This window comes from Echiichthys vipera (assembly GCF_963691815.1).
Source record: "Echiichthys vipera genome assembly, chromosome: 15".
Taxonomy (NCBI): Eukaryota; Metazoa; Chordata; class Actinopteri; order Perciformes; family Trachinidae; genus Echiichthys; species Echiichthys vipera.
Genome location: NC_139840.1, coordinates 22,846,572 through 22,862,235, shown reverse-complemented (window position 1 = coordinate 22,862,235; position 15,664 = coordinate 22,846,572). Strand labels below are relative to the sequence as shown.

The window sequence follows — 15,664 nt, the reverse complement described above, 5'->3', positions numbered from 1 at the left end:
GCCCGTCCACATAGTTGACAGTGAGTTGGAGCATATTGGTGACACTGAATGGGACAGATGAAGTTTTTTTGCTTTCCTTTTCATGTGCAGCTTAGCCTTGGCAGGATAATAGCACTGCAGCCACTGGTGCACTGGGGCTCTGTGGCTCTCAGCACTTCCCTTTCAGGCCCGGCTTACCCTCGGCGCACTGTCAGCATCAGGATGAGTGAGCTTTAATGCAGCACCAGGGGGAGAGCTTCCGGGCAATGGCCGACCACTTCCAAAAACCCACGAGGTTCAGGGAGACAGAGTGCAGAGTCGTCTTTACTCTGTGTGTGTGTTTTAATGAGCTTACATGTGTGTTGGGGAAGATAAGTAAATAAGGGTCAATCAAGAAAGATGAAGAAACAATAAGATCGGCTTTCTCCATGTGAGTTTATTCCAAATCATTTCCTTGCAAGGAAAGCCCTCTTCCAAACGTCTGCACAAACGCCTCCTGTTTTCAACAGTGCCCCCATGGTCAGGCTTCTGTAGAGTTTTAAATACAGATAGTACAAAGAAGCCCGGCTTGCACAGTGTTTACAGAACACAAGGCCGACCTGTCCTGTGCTTTGAGTCATAATTATTATGAATTTCATTCCAACTTGTATCACAGGATAAAGGGAAGTATCTTCACGTGTTATACAGGACTGTACATTGTATGCAAAGATAAAGAAAACGTCTGCATCACAAGGAGATAAGGAAAGTGTTTTGTCCTATGTTTTAAAACCCAAAACATGTTAATTGTAATTTCCATCACACATGCAGTTTTATCTTGGTTTCACATTTCATGCATTACATCTTCTACCTGATTTTCTCTAAGGCACTTTGTGCTGCTGTAAAACGTATGAAAAGTGCCATTTAAATAAAGATTTGATTTGATCTTCATCTGGGAGCTCAAGCATCTCTCCTGGCTCTGATGAGGCATGCAGGAGAGAGTTACATATTTACTTTCCCCTGTCAGATTCCACTTACTCGGCTCAAAAACTAAAACAAACACACAAAAAACCCTTAAGCGTTTTAAGCAAGCAGTCTTTCCCTGACCAGCTGCAAGGCCTAACTATAAGGCTTTTTTACGTGAAAAGCCTCAGGCTTAGAAAGTGGTCACTCTGATACCAAGTGGGCTAATTCTGACTTTTAAAAGTATAAAAACTATAGTTTTTTGTATATATCATGTAACTATATATAAAACGTTATAAGCTGTGCGTTTCAGGACACATTTTATTTGGTGGAACAGGGGGAAAATGGCTCTTTTGATAGTAAAAGTTGCAGACCCCTGCCCTAGGGGATAACCCGAGGATGTATAAAGATAACTAGACACAGTGTCAGAGGCGGAGTCAGAATAGGAAAGCTGCTCCGTGGTGAATGAAGCTAAAAGAGTTTTACTGTGACTCTTCTAGTTTTTAAAACGTTATCAGAGGTATGGACCCAAGTACTTCTTCCTGCCTCCATTTATTAATGCTCATGTAGACTAAATCGGTTCATTCAGACCTTAACATTAAGTCTTTTACTGTAATATGTCAACAAAATTTAAACAGACATTTTCACTGGTTCATACCAAATGTTTAGATCTGTTGTGGTATTTATGAAAATTAGCACATACGTAATTACATTATGCCCCGTTTGCTCGTGTTTACAAACAATTTCAAAAAACTTGTAATACATTTATTGTTTGTCTTGATGTAAGTTATTAAGTCAGTAATTTCCATGGTGATTTTTGAAGGTTATTTTCCCCCCTATTCACCTGAGAAAAATAAGGAATAGGGTATATTAGGGTCTTCTTTTTTATTTTTAGAAACTTTCCACTATTATCTAGTTCAACATTTTTTCATAAAATGACTGAACTAAACTCTGGAACATGTAAGAAAAGTAATATTTATATTAAAAATAATAATCTTGCCACACTCAAGATGGCGACGTTCCTGTTCCGCCTACGTCATGGCTGCGTCAGCTTGTGTGCGTCAGCGCGTAAGGTTGTGTTGACAGGAGCGTCAGGAGTTTGTCAGCGGAACAGCAGCAGCAGCATCAACCGGAGCTGAATGGATTAATCAAACAAAGATATTACATCCAGACAGCGACTCTAATATCACCATTATTGTTTAGAAGCATTGTTTACACAACAACGACACCATGGCAGATGACCAGTCCTCTCTATCCTGGTCCATCGAAAGGGACGACTACGAACTCAATGAGGTGATAGGTGAGTGCTAACGTTAGCATCCTAGCCTCCCCTCTCTCAACTAGCCACCTAGCATTGCATGTCTGTAGCTAATACAAGGCCAGTTTTAACCCGTAGCTACACTGGCAGGAAAGTTAACAGCTCTACAGACTGTTCCCTCCAGCTTAGGCCAAATTAAATAATTAGGTTCCTGCTAGTTGTTGAGCTATAATAGTGAGATGGCTGAAGCTAAGCTAAACGGCTAGCCAAGTTAGCCTGTAATAGTGCGTGAAGATGTGTCAGTTGAAAGAGGGTGGTGCTCTTTTCCTGAAGGTATCACACGGATTATACATGAGATATTCATGCTTTCGTCCAGGTAACGTGACTGATGACTTGGAACAAAAGTGTTGGACAGATTCATGCTGTATATTACACTATTGTAACACACTAAATTGTGTTACATTAAATGTACCATTTTTGTATTTATTGTGCTACTTTTTTATTGTACTGTGGACCTTTCATTGTGTCCTGAATATAAGTCAATATTATCATTATTATTATTATTAATATTAGTGATAGACCAATACATCGGTCAGACGATATAATCGACCGATATTTGCGCTTTTCAGGTGTATCGGTATCAGCCGATATTTGCGTTTTTCAGGTGTATCGTATCGGCTGATATTTGCGTTTTTCAGGTGTATCGTATCGGCTGATATTTGCGTTTTTCAGGTGTATCGTATCGGCCGATGCAGGCTGCTGTGTTCGCCGATTTAGTTTTCCCCCAGTATTATTTACTGACAAGCATCCACAGGCAGCCTCGTGTTGCTGGGGACGCCTTTTACGTTCAATAAATGTTCCTTTTTTCAAAATTGAGATTTGTCAAATTTGTTATCATCATTGTGTAATTTTTTATGATGTAAATTGAGAGAGAAAAAGTCGTATCTGCTCCAAAAATCATCTCAATCAAAGTCTGTATCCGTCATCGTCACCATCCATTAGTAGCTAGAGGATTTCAACCGGCGACCCTTCGGTTCCCAAGCCATGTCTCCTATGTACTGAGCTACTGCAGCTCCAAATACTTTCTACTCACATTTAGCACCTCATCACATTGCACACAAGATAATTAGCTGAGCTTGCTTTAAAAAGTCAAAGGCTCTATGGCTTAATACAGTATGATGGTTTCTTTAATCTTGTTCTCAGGGAGCGGAGCCACTGCAGTTGTCCAGGCAGCGTACTGCAAGCCGAGAAAGGAGAAGGTGGCCATCAAACGCATCAACCTGGAGAAGTGTCAGACGAGCATGGATGAGCTCCTGGTAAGAAACTGTAGCAATGTGTGGGCCGGTATCTGTAGTCCAGATGTTCTTTGTGTCAGGTTTGATGGGAGTGGTGTCGGCTGTTGAGGTCAGTCTAGAACAGATCAAAAGCGTGATACCACTAACCACTGAGAACAAACGCTGAGTGAAATCATAAGACGCACCAGAAAGACAAATTTAATGTGAATGAATTTGTGCAACATGTGTTTCAACATGTTTTCTAAACATTATTTTACTTTTGATGTTCAATTGTAAATACAGTTACTCCGATTAGATGAGGTAGAGCTGCAGCGATTAATCGTTTAGTTGTCAACTATTAAATTAATTGCCAACTATTTCGATAATCACTTTAAGAGAAATAAGTCAAATTTCTCAGATTTCAGCTTCTCTAATGTGAATATTTTCTGGGTTCTTTCCTTCCCCTCCTCCTCCCTCTTCAGACGGGATTAGTTTCATGTCGGGAAGTGGAGTAAGGTCATTTTTTAGCAGAGGGTTTTAGTCCCGTCCGATTGCGCCATGTCAGTCATTATTCCGGAGAATGTCAGTAAATTTTACAGCGAGTTTTACCTTCTGTAAAACGGTCCAGAAAGAAATACCTCAGCTAAAACAAATCCCGCCTGAATGCGACCCTCTGTAAAATTAATGTATCTATTCTGTCATTTCCTGTTAATATGTAGTTTCCACATTTTTTTGAGCATGGAGGCGCTTGAAGGAGCACTCTTATCACTTTTTTTGGATAATCGATTTTTTTCCTAGTTTCGTGTTAAGTTAGTTTCGTGATATCAGGAAGCAACGTAGCACGCGCATGGCGACGGGGAGTTGACGACAGTGCATAAATTGAGTAACCACTCCCACTTCTGCTAGAATACAGGGATTTCTTGCCCATTTATATTACAGATGTCCTGAGGGAAGTTGTATTTCACCCCACATCCCCACGTCAACCTAATCCTGTCTGAATAGGACTCATGACAGTTAACTAAAAATCTTTGAGTTGTGAACAAAACAAGACATTAGAGGACGTCATCTTGCACTTTGGGAAACACAGATTGACATTTTTCACTTTATTCTGACATTTTATAGACTGGACAAGTAACTGTAACTAACAAGTAACGACAGTATTTGTCAGTTGCAGCCCTTGATGAGCTTTAGGTCAGTGTCCTACACACTTCATCAACATCAGACACGCAGACTGTAAAACATCCAAAACCCAAGGTTCATTCTCTGGTTTCTGTGACATGAGAAATACATTCAATACAATAATCATTAAATATACAAAAAGGGACAAAATACACAGAGCTACCTTTTACTCAAAAGTTGTGGACAAAGCCAGTGTTTACGTAGTTTCGCTCACAGCTCAGTAGGCCGGCCCGTCCTTCAATGTGTTTCAGCTCGTATGTGTGCTCACACTGCTAAGTTAATCCAGGCACAAGTGTGACAAAGTTCATTAATTAGCTGTGAAGGTGTAACTGTTTGAATGTGATTAGGGTGTGAGCCATTCGATTGGAAATGGGAACTCAGGAGGAGGATGACGATGAGGAAGTGATGAATCAATTAAACCTCAGCATCATTGTTTTGGAAATTAAAACAAAGTTATTGCCAATGTCCAAACACACATCTCTTTCTATCTCTCTCCATATTGCTCTGTTAGCTACTACGACCCTCAAACGGTGAAGTGCGGTTTACTGTAATTTGACCGGTGTGCTGGGCACCCAATCCATTTAACTGGATGAACCTTTGTAAAGGCCTCTGAGGCCCTTCTGTAACTGAAAGTGTAATATAAGTGACCTTGAATCTCATTTTTCTTTGTAGAAAGAGATCCAGGCTATGAGCCAGTGCCACCACCCAAACATTGTGTCTTATTATACCTCCTTTGTGGTAAAGGATGAACTGTGGCTGGTGATGAAGCTGCTCAGTGGTGGTAAGTACTGTAACGTTAACTTGGCTAACTCTTATCTTCACCTTGACTTTGGCTTGACTCTTTTGTCATACCTCCTTAACTTAATCTTAAATAAACCTTGGCTTGAACTTTGACTGAGGTTTGGGATGAAGTCACCAGGAAGCCCTGTAGCAGACTACACTGGTGTTATTTTCTTTTCATTATACTTATTAAACCAAATTTCATTCGGCAGCCGTAGTGGGCATTCACACTAGATTAGGCAGTCCGTCGAAAACGCAAGGAGGCTATGTGAATGCAGCCTTACTGCAACATGCTACATCACTTGATTGATGTGGGAGGGACCATGTTTATTCTTAAGCACCTCTTCCAGAGTTACAGGAGGTCTTGTGCTGCTGTTGGCCGGCTGTGTTTTGAGTGTTCAGTTAAGAAGCAGGAAACAGCTAAGAGTGTGCCTTTAACAACATGCCAAACTGGAGAATCCCTCCATGTACTGTCAGCATGTCTTGTGATAAGCCTCTGCCTCTCTCTCTCTCAGGCTCAGTGTTGGACATCATCAAGCATATCATCTCTCGTGGTGAGCACAGGACCGGAGTGTTGGATGAGGCTAGCATCGCCTCCATTCTGAAAGAAGTCTTGGAGGGGCTGGAGTATCTTCACAAAAACGGGCAGATTCATCGGTGAGCTCTAATGATGTGTCACCGGGCTGCAGGGCAAAGCCTTGATATCGCTGTACACTGTGTTCCTGGTATCAGGACGTCCCAACGCGCAGTCCCGTCTCCGCTCCCTCTGAGCATTTCATCTCAGCATATGAGCGTGTGGTTTGAACTAAACCCCACTCCTTCAATATTTAATACACTGAAAATGCATAATTGAAGGGGTTTGTTTGACATAAGAGTGGGAGGAACTCTGTGTCCCAACGCTGAGAAGTAAGCCCTCTTAATACCCTTAGTGTCTCGTTGAATGACAAGTGTAATTGTTTCAAATTAACCGGCTCATGTCTTCTTACAAACAGAGATTATGACTTTGAAAACTGACCCTCCTTTTGAAAGATGGTTTATTTTTTTATGTACTATCTTGATTTATCTCATTGGAAAAGTCCAATAGAGAAATCATTTGATTAGCTGATAATTCAAATGTATATGACGGTCTACAGTATTTCAGTAGACGGACTGAGAAAGCAGCTGCTGATTGAGCTCAGATGCTGAGGCTAACTCACTTAATCGGGATGCGGAGAGGGGGAGGGAGGCGTTTGAGGCCAGCCAGGTTAATCCACTCCTGTTCTTTGTGCATAGTTTGCACCCGTTGTATGCAAACAGAAATCAAGTGGATTAAAATGAGGCAGACCAAAGGTGCAGCCTTGACTTGTTTGTGTGCCAGAGTAAAGTTTGTTCATTTGCAGAGACAGTGTGCACAGCCTAACCACTCCTCTGTTGGTACACCCGCTGACTTGTGACATCTTAATTGTTTTTCATGTTCTATTCCTCCTCCTCTTCATGCACAGGGATCTAAAAGCTGGAAATATTCTTCTTGGAGACGATGGCTCAGTGCAAATTGCTGGTACTGTTTCCTCTGTTTCTATTGTGGTTTAACACATTTTCAGCCTTTCTGCTTGGTTACAGTTTTACATCCCTCTCACAGTTTCTGTTTAGAGCATAGACTGTTTATAAAGATGGACGATATGACAGCTCCTCAACGTCTCGATTGCCCCCTGGTGGTCTTCATGTTAGCGGGTGGGACATGAGCCAAACAAAATCCAGGAAATGTTCAAATTAATTTCCCCCCAAAGATGGTTTTAAGTAGTTCTTATTGCATGCATGTTTGTTCAAGTGTTAATTTTTCTGATACGTTTAGTTTTATTTAGTTATTTCGTGCTATAAAAACAGGGTGAAAGGTCATGATTGACAGCTGCGATTGGCTTGGGCGGGACTTCGATACTGAGGCTCCGCTGCCTGATCACTACCGTGGAGACTATGGTTCCAAAATTACATGATGGCTTCACTTTTGTACAGTGGGAGCAAGTAGAGACATGTCGTCCATCTTTATATACAGTGATGTATGAGATTAGTTTGTCTAAATATTTCAGTGATTTAAGTTAGGTTTTCTCTTGTTTCTTCATACATTACAAATCACACACTCCCCAGACTTTGGTGTGAGTGCCTTTCTAGCAGCAGGAGGAGACATGACTAGGAACAAGGTTCGGAAGACATTTGTGGGGACGCCGTGCTGGATGGCACCTGAGGTCATGGAGCAGGTAGGAAGCTTGCTTTGTAGATGGCTTCTTTCTTTTTGGCTGTTTTATCTCAGTAATGCCTCTTGCCAACTCTGCGATAAAAGGAAGACTGGAGCGCTTTGTTCAAATGGTTTTGTTTTTGATCCGCAGGTCCGTGGCTATGATTTCAAAGCCGATATCTGGAGTTTCGGGATAACAGCCATTGAACTGGCCACTGGGGCTGCACCATATCACAAATACCCACCAATGAAGGTAACTGTGTGTGTGTGCACATCAGTAAGGCATCTCCTGTCTCTTTGGGGACATGGCACATTCAGTTTTGCATGCTGATTAACTCAAAAGTTATTTTCTTTATGCTGATGGTGATGTCTTTAATTCTGAAGAGTTTGATTGAGTTGTAAAGCTGATTTTTTCTTTTCTGTAGGTGCTTATGCTGACTTTGCAGAATGACCCTCCCTGTCTGGAGACCGGCATCACAGACAAGGAAATGGTGAAGAAGTATGGCAAGTCCTTCAGGAAGATGCTCTCCCTGTGTTTACAGAAAGATCCAGAAAAGAGGTCAGCTGGTCCTCAAACCCTCTTTTTTGTTGCTTCATGGCAGATTAAAGTTCTGCTTCATTTTCTTCATTTCCACAAGATTCCCCAGTTGTGTAACGGAGAGTCTTGTGTCTCTTTCTTGTTTAGGCCAACTGCAGCCGAGCTGCTGAAGCATAAATTCTTCACAAAAGCCAAAGTGAGCCTTACACTACTATTGTTAAAATAAAGTGAAATATTTGTGGTGTTTCAGAGAGAATCTGTATAAATCCTGTAAGAAATGTTTTTCTTTTTGTTACAGAACAACGAGTATTTGCAGGAGAGGCTTCTGCACAAAGGTCCAACAATAACAGAGCGATCCAAAAAGGTTTGATCGTCATTACTAATAATACAGTTTTCTGTCTAATGCGTGCTGGCAAGGATTAACCAGAAAGAGGAGTCTGACGTATCAATATTAAGTGTCACACCTTTTTTTTAATGCATTGTGCAGGTACGCCGTGTGCCCGGCTCGAGTGGCCGTCTCCACAAGACGGAGGACGGTGGTTGGGAGTGGAGCGACGATGAGCTGGATGAGGAGAGTGAGGAGGGCAAAGCCGCTGTGGCAGCTCTGCGGGTGAGACTCTGCATGCATGTCTCTCTGAGGCCACTAGACTGGGTTTCATCCTTATAGCCAGCAGATGGTGCAGCTGGACTGAACATTTCTTAGCCGAACTGAAGTGTGCTGTGTTTTGGCCTCAGTGTTAGTTTAGTTCAAGTTCAGGTTACTCAGGTAAATCAACTAAGATGTACCAGATGCCAGGGCTATATCAAGATCTGGAGAATTGAGATTAACTAGAACAGACAGCTGCAGCTTCAATTATTCTCCTACATGTGCTCACAATTCTCATGCTCAATTCATGTCTTGGTTTGGGATTTCACTCTCTGTGTTAACTCACTTTGTGTGAAATTCCTTCAATCGTACAATACTCCATACATTGGGGGGGATGACAGGAGAACTGCATGTTTTTAATCTTGATAATCTGTCATGTCCATTCTGCAGTCCCCCAGAGTGAAGGACGGGTCCCAGAACATGGAGGTGAGTCCATTTGTAGTGGACATGACCTGGAAATCTTGATTTATTGTAATGGCTTGACACAGCGATCTGCATGACTGTCCTGTGTGTCCTTTTTCCATTCATGCAAAACTGAAAATGCCCACTGATTTATTTGAAACTGTGTCTCTTAGCTATTCCCACCAGCAGATGGCTCTACACAACATCTGCAGCCACCCGGTGCTGCACGTGAGAGCCCTGCGAATGTGGGTCAGACAGGAGAAGATGCTCCGCCACAGGCTCCCACTCAAACAGCGAGCCCTTCACATGCACCCGCTGCTCAGGTAGAGACACATTCCTATGTAAGGGCAGGCTCTATGAAACCATTATGAACCATGACCTCTGGCCTAGTGTTGAAAAAATTATAAAAAGTGTTACCCATAGCACTACTGCGGCTGACTTCAGTACAGTCTTCCTACGTCCTCAATGGACCAGATAAACCAGTCTCATCTTGGGGATATATGTATAATTGGGCCTCCTGTTAATGCAGAATGTAAATAGAAAGTTATAGCTTGTGGTCTTTACCTACTCTGTAAAGTGTCCTGAGATAACATTTGTTATGATTTGGCACTGTAAAGAGATTTAAATTAAAATGTAATATATCTTGAACCAAAACAACCACAACTGGGTGACTTTACCTGCACATAAGTAACCTTGTATCATCAGTGTTGTCAAATATTTTACCTCCTTTTAACCAGAAGTGCTGCACAGTAAATATTTACTGTTGTGCTGTGTGCAGGACCCAGCTGCAGCCAATGCCAGTGTTCCCATCAGCCTCGTTCTGAGACTGAGGAATCTCAAGAAGGAACTTAATGACATCCGATTCGAGTTCATGTCCGGCAGAGGTAGGATGCATCCACTAGCTTTTTTTCTTTTATCACGTTCTAACCCCCTAGTCTACACAGCAAAAGTCACGCTAGATTGTGTGAAGCCAGAGTTCATGTGACACTGAACTGTGTTGGCTGGTTACTACATGTGTTTATTCTGCCAGATCAGCTTGGGATCGGCGTTTACAGATGTAACACACCATTAGTTGTACATCTGGTGCATTTACAGCGATAGTATTGTGATATCCTATGCTGTGACATTTATCAGCTGGCTAGTAATAGCTAATTGTGTGTCATAGTGTGTGCAGATGAAAGGTGGGGCAAATAAAACTTTATTTGTATACGACTTTTTTAAACGCTAAAATAAGGATTTCACAAAAGATCAAGGTCACATAATACGAAAAATAAAGAATCTCAATTTGCATTTGTTTTACCATTTTATTGCAGCTAAAGTTGAATGAATATAATTATAAAAGAATGGTGGAAATCTAGTAGTAGTGTTTTATTGAGTATTTACCTCACATTAAAAAAATAAGGCCGGCGGTTGAGATGTAGCTGGACAAGCCTGGAGCCCGTGAAGACATCTGCAAAGATTAAAATGAGAGCAAGGGAAAAAAACGCGTCTGACACATTTGCGGTCCAGTCTAAGTCTTCGGTTCCTCCTTTCCATTGCTGCCCTCAGATTCTGCTGATGGAGTGTCTCAGGAGTTGGTCTCAGCAGGTCTGGTCGATGGGAGGGACTTAGTCATTGGTAAGTAAGAGATAAAGTGCTGTATGATGGATATTATCAGTGTCAAGTCAGTTGAAAGTAAACAAACTTTTCATGCAAGAAGCTTCACACCATTGTTTTCATCACCTCAATATACTTTGGGTTTAGTTACTGACATCACACAGTAGCATCTGATGCATATTCATGATGTTTGTTGGGGTAGATCTCAGTAAGTTAACTATTAATGCTGTACTGGAATCAGTAGAAATAAGGCAAAGCGTGTCTTACCTTCCTGTTTTACTAGAGGGTAATTTCACCCCATTCAGTGTTTAACGCCTGTGTAAAAAAGAAAAAAAAAGAGCTTGGCATCATTTTTCTGTTGCATACTCGGTGACAGTTCCTGGTTTACAGTTTTTCTCAGTTGCTTTGTTACATTTTTCTCGAATCCCCCTTGACATTTGCAAAAGAGTAAGTGCATTTCTAAAATAGGAAATTACCATGAATTACCTGCAGAAGCCAGTCTCTTGCTCAAAATCCTTAGTTCATCTCTCAAAAGCAAATATCTGTGTCAGTAAACATGTCCGTGCATCATAATGACAAGTCCTTGTGTTCTTGTGTGCGTATAAGACAGTCACATTGCTCAGTCATGTTGTCAATATAACAGTGTGTGCTGGAGGGGTGTTCTGATGTGAACTATGGCTAAAGTTCTGATGACAATTTTGTAAATTGTGAGTTACAACTTAGTGGGTGTGGAAGATTGATGCAAGAGACTGGACAAGATGTTTGTACTGTTATTTGGTGACAGAACGGAAAAGACAGCACTGCACAGCACAAAGACAAAACCAAAAAATAAAAGTAGAAATGTGAATATAGGAGAATCTCCTCAGGGACAACTGTACATGCAGTGCTGTAGGATTTACACCGCAGTCTTCCTACACCTCCTGACGTTCCTGTCTGTTGAGCCACAAACTCGCATCCACACATTTCCCCTTTGTTGGAAAAAGTCTAGATTCACCTGAGAGCAATTGACCAATTCAGGACAGATTAAGAAAAAAAGTCTAATGCAAATGTATAGAAATACGCTCGACATATTATGACAACTTGCTCAACCATTTTGCATGTAAAGACTTCTGTGGTGAACTACGTGTGGGTGAGACTATTCAACAGAAACCCTTATAGTACATTTCGATCAATATGACAGAAGCAACTGGTAATGAAGGAAACAGCAGAGAATTGTACATAATCATTTGCATGGATGTACCAAAGCAGTTGCAACTTGTTCAAAGAAATAAGAAAGTGTTTTTTTGATGTGCACAGGTGACACAATGATATCAAAATTTAAGTGGTTTTGAGAATTTCAATTCTGATCTGAAAAGATTTACCAAAGCAACTGAGAAAAACTGTAAAAGGGATAACTGGGTAAACATATTAACATTATGATATTTCTGCAATAGCCTGCATGAATTTTGTACACATCAGTTTTCCTTGGGGTAAATTTTAGCTGTATAACACATGTATAAGAAGAATCCACATTTTACACACACGTGTTCAGGTTGTTTTGGCTGATATTCAGGTCAGCATCACATTCAGTTTTTTAATCTTTAGGCCCTAACTAGAGCTGCAGTAGTGTGAGAACCGCTGACATGGGGTGGGGGAAATAAAGTTCCTGTGAGACATTGACAATTCACACAACACAGAAGAAGGGTTAACGTGTTGAGGACATTAAGCAAAAATAATTGATATTTTTTTTAAGTCACATAAGTGGTATTCTGGATGTACAGTTTAACAGTAGGTCGACAAAGTACCTGACACACACACACACACACACACGCACACACACACACACACACACACACACACATATATATACATAGTCATGTAGTAATTTAGGGTAATTGAGAGTAGTGATATTTGCATTTTTTAGGTGTATCAGCATCGGCAGATGCGTGCTACTGCGTTCGCTGATAGTTTTTCCCTGATGTTGTTTACAGACAGGCGCCCACAGGCAGCTTCTTGTTGCTGAAGACGCCTTTTTTAAATTCAATAAATGTTCCTTCTTTTTTTTAAAATTGAGACTCGTAACATTTGTTTTCGTCACTGTGTAAGTTTTATGACGTAAATTGAGGGAGCAAAAGTCCTATCGGCTCCAAATATTGGCTTAAAAAAATCGGCATCGGCCCTAGAAGATCCATATCAATCAATCCCTAATTGAGAGTAACAGGATGTTTAAAAATATTTTGGTGAGATCATGTGATTTGCAGTAAATGTGATAGAGCTGGTGTATGATTTTTTAGTGTGCATTCCCCGTTTTCACCTGGGATCATGATGGAAACGTCTGTTCTTCCATTATCAGCCGGTCGTCTGACACCTCTCTTCCTTTTATCTTGTGTAGTCGCTGCCAATCTGCAAAAGATAGTGGATGATCCTATTAGTCACAAAAATGTGACTTTTAAATTGGTAAGTACACAAACAGAATCATTAATGACAACATATACTCTTGTAGGTGTTTATTATCACTTATTGTTGAATTATTGTTTTCATAGGTTTAAAAACAGGACAGTTTATAATGTTGTTCCCTCTCTTCCAGGCATCGGGCGTGGAGGAGTCTGAAATTCCTGATGATATCAAACTCATTGGATTTGCGCAACTCAGCATCAGTTAAGTCAGGTAGAGCCGTCAACAGAGGACAGAAACTAATGGTATTGCACAGCTGCATTGTAGTCAACTCCAAGAAACCACAGCTGCCAAAGAGAGGGGGAGGAGGAGGAGGAGGAGGAGGAGGATGATGATGATGATGATGATGGTGGTGGTGATGAGGAGGGGACAGGAAGCTGGCAGGAGTGTGACACTACTGCAGGGTGGATGCATGAGGACCACATTGAGAAGAGGCTCAGTTCATCACAGGAATCACACTTGAAACGTTTACAGTGCGCTTATACAGTAAATGGGAGAAGAGATGCAATCAACTATATCAACTCCTAATTTCCTTTCTTTCTTTCTTCCTCTTCATACATAAGCACAATCCAAACCATCTCCTGCCAGTACTGGAAATGATTGCCTTTTTTCTTTTTCTTTAAAAAAAAAAAAAAATCAACTGTGCCACAAAACTCACAAGAGTGTCGTGCCACCCTTTATTTGGCACTTTATGCTACACTGAAATGAAAAAGTGTAAATTCAGCCTTAGTAAGTCAAAGTATAGATTTTACCAGTGTGTTTGGTGAAAGTTTAGGTGTATTTCACGTACACCTATCCAATAAATCCAAGAAAACCTCTGTTAAAACCAATAAAAATAACTTAGAAACACACCGTAGCATAGTTTTAGTTTTCTAATTCTGTAAATTCAGATGGACATTTTACGTAGAATATAAAGAAACTTACCCGATTCCTGTATAAGGCACCCCAAGGTGTGTGGTGTGGTGGTTTTGTCCAAACATAACCAAAGAGTTTAGGCTCTGACTGCACTGCTGAAACCTTCAAATAAACACAAACCAACTGTAGCTGCTCTGTCCCGCAGCTGCAGTTCCAACACCTTGTCAGATGGCGTTTCCCCGAGGTATTCAAAGACAGGATTATTTTCACAGATTGAGACCTGCCTAATATTCTTGTACTATGCAATAGGTGTTTTGTTTTCACCGTGTGTGACCACTGGTTGTTAATATGATTTCTCTTGGGTTGAATAAATCCACTTTCTGTGCTTGTACCTCAGAAAGAGTTCATGAAGTCCACCAGCCAAACAGGCAGTTTTAGGCACCTGCAGTTAGAATTTACTTTAATTTTCACAAGCAAAGTGAACATTTAACACATCAACAAACAGAAACGGGTACTAATTGCATTTTTCTTTGTCCCTGTGGAGAAAAAGGGGTCATTTAGTCTGTTTACCATTACTGATCTAACAGCTGGGGAGAATCCTGAATGCTGGTAATGAGTGTCGACCCTGGAGCTGCCCGCGTTACAGGCTGGCTGACCATGGACTGCTGTGGTGTGCACGCCCAGAAACTGAAAATGTTCAACCAAAGTGAAATAAAGTTCAAAGGGGCAGTTCACCTAAATTGATATTAAAAAAAATAAGTCAAAGATTTTGTCACTTGCCTCTAGTTGTATTTAGCAGATAACTTGGGTCTTATCTGCAGAGGTTTTGAGATGTTTGTGAGATTTGTGCCTCCACGGCGATACAATGGGGGTGAATGTAAAATTGTTCGTAGCTATGCTAGTGGCCGGACCAAAATAACTTAAAAACTATCAATCTCGCGACCCATTGGCTCATCTGTCTGATGATGATTTAGCCTCTGGTGGCTGCGGCTAATATTTCAGGCTTTCCAGCGGATATCCGGGTCATCACTTCCTCTTCGAAGCGGCAATCAATTAGCAACTTGAGACGCGATAATGACGTGCAGTTGACAGAGGGCGTCTCTTTAAAGAGATCTGCATATGAATCCAGATAAATAATAATAAAAAGCTAATGAAAAGCTTAATCATTATCACACGATAGCAGATGGTCAACGCGTTCCGCCTCTTTTGCTCTCAACACAAACCTGCATGCAACCAAAGAATGCTCAAACGTGATCGGTCAATACTACTAGACTACAAACGGAAACCAGATCGCTGCCCAAATCTTATTCTACATTTCTGTGCAGAATCTCTTTGCAGAGTTTATCTAGATTAAAGGTCCCCAGCGGATGAATTCTACTCCCTTTGGTGATTCCTTGAATATTCCTCCTAACGCCACCAGCTGGTCAAAAATCTCAGTTTCAGTTATGACCAATTAAGTACAACTGAAAACTTTTTTTTTAACCGCTAATTAGCTAATGTTAAGTGCGGTATTCCAAATCACATACTTTGTTTGTACTGTTGCATGTAGTATGCAAACAATTGGGACACACTTCTT

The 15,664-nt window shown here is 41.1% G+C and overlaps 1 protein-coding gene across 3 annotated transcripts; it reads left to right on the top strand.

The window, feature by feature from the left end:
* Nucleotides 1-2,029: 2,029 nt before the first annotated feature.
* LOC310958298 (serine/threonine-protein kinase OSR1-like) lies at nt 2,030-13,522 on the top strand. Of its 3 annotated transcripts, none has more exons than XM_083929192.1 (17): nt 2,030-2,218; nt 3,380-3,492; nt 5,302-5,410; nt 5,925-6,066; nt 6,891-6,946; nt 7,531-7,640; nt 7,770-7,871; nt 8,044-8,177; nt 8,304-8,352; nt 8,455-8,520; nt 8,644-8,766; nt 9,193-9,228; nt 9,378-9,527; nt 9,983-10,088; nt 10,753-10,821; nt 13,172-13,236; nt 13,367-13,522. In XM_083929192.1, the coding sequence occupies exons 1-17, from the start codon at nt 2,149-2,151 to the stop codon at nt 13,439-13,441; spliced, it is 1,575 nt and encodes a 524-aa protein (XP_083785318.1). In that variant the 5' UTR covers nt 2,030-2,148; the 3' UTR covers nt 13,442-13,522. The 3 variants fall into 3 exon arrangements, with proteins under 3 accessions (XP_083785318.1, XP_083785317.1, XP_083785319.1); XM_083929193.1 differs by having other exon boundaries at nt 2,113-2,211; XM_083929191.1 differs by having other exon boundaries at nt 7,531-7,871.
* The last annotated feature ends 2,142 nt before the right edge of the window (nt 13,523-15,664 follow it).

Bases quoted from the DNA above. Each gene is read 5' to 3' on its own strand.
- LOC310958298 (XM_083929191.1), top strand. From the start codon at position 2,149: ATGGCAGATGACCAGTCCTCTCTATCCTGGTCCATCGAAAGGGACGAC. The intron at 9,528-9,982 runs GTAGAGACACAT...TGCTGTGTGCAG, and splicing joins CACATGCACCCGCTGCTCAG to GACCCAGCTGCAGCCAATGC. The intron at 13,237-13,366 runs GTAAGTACACAA...CCTCTCTTCCAG, and splicing joins AAAATGTGACTTTTAAATTG to GCATCGGGCGTGGAGGAGTC.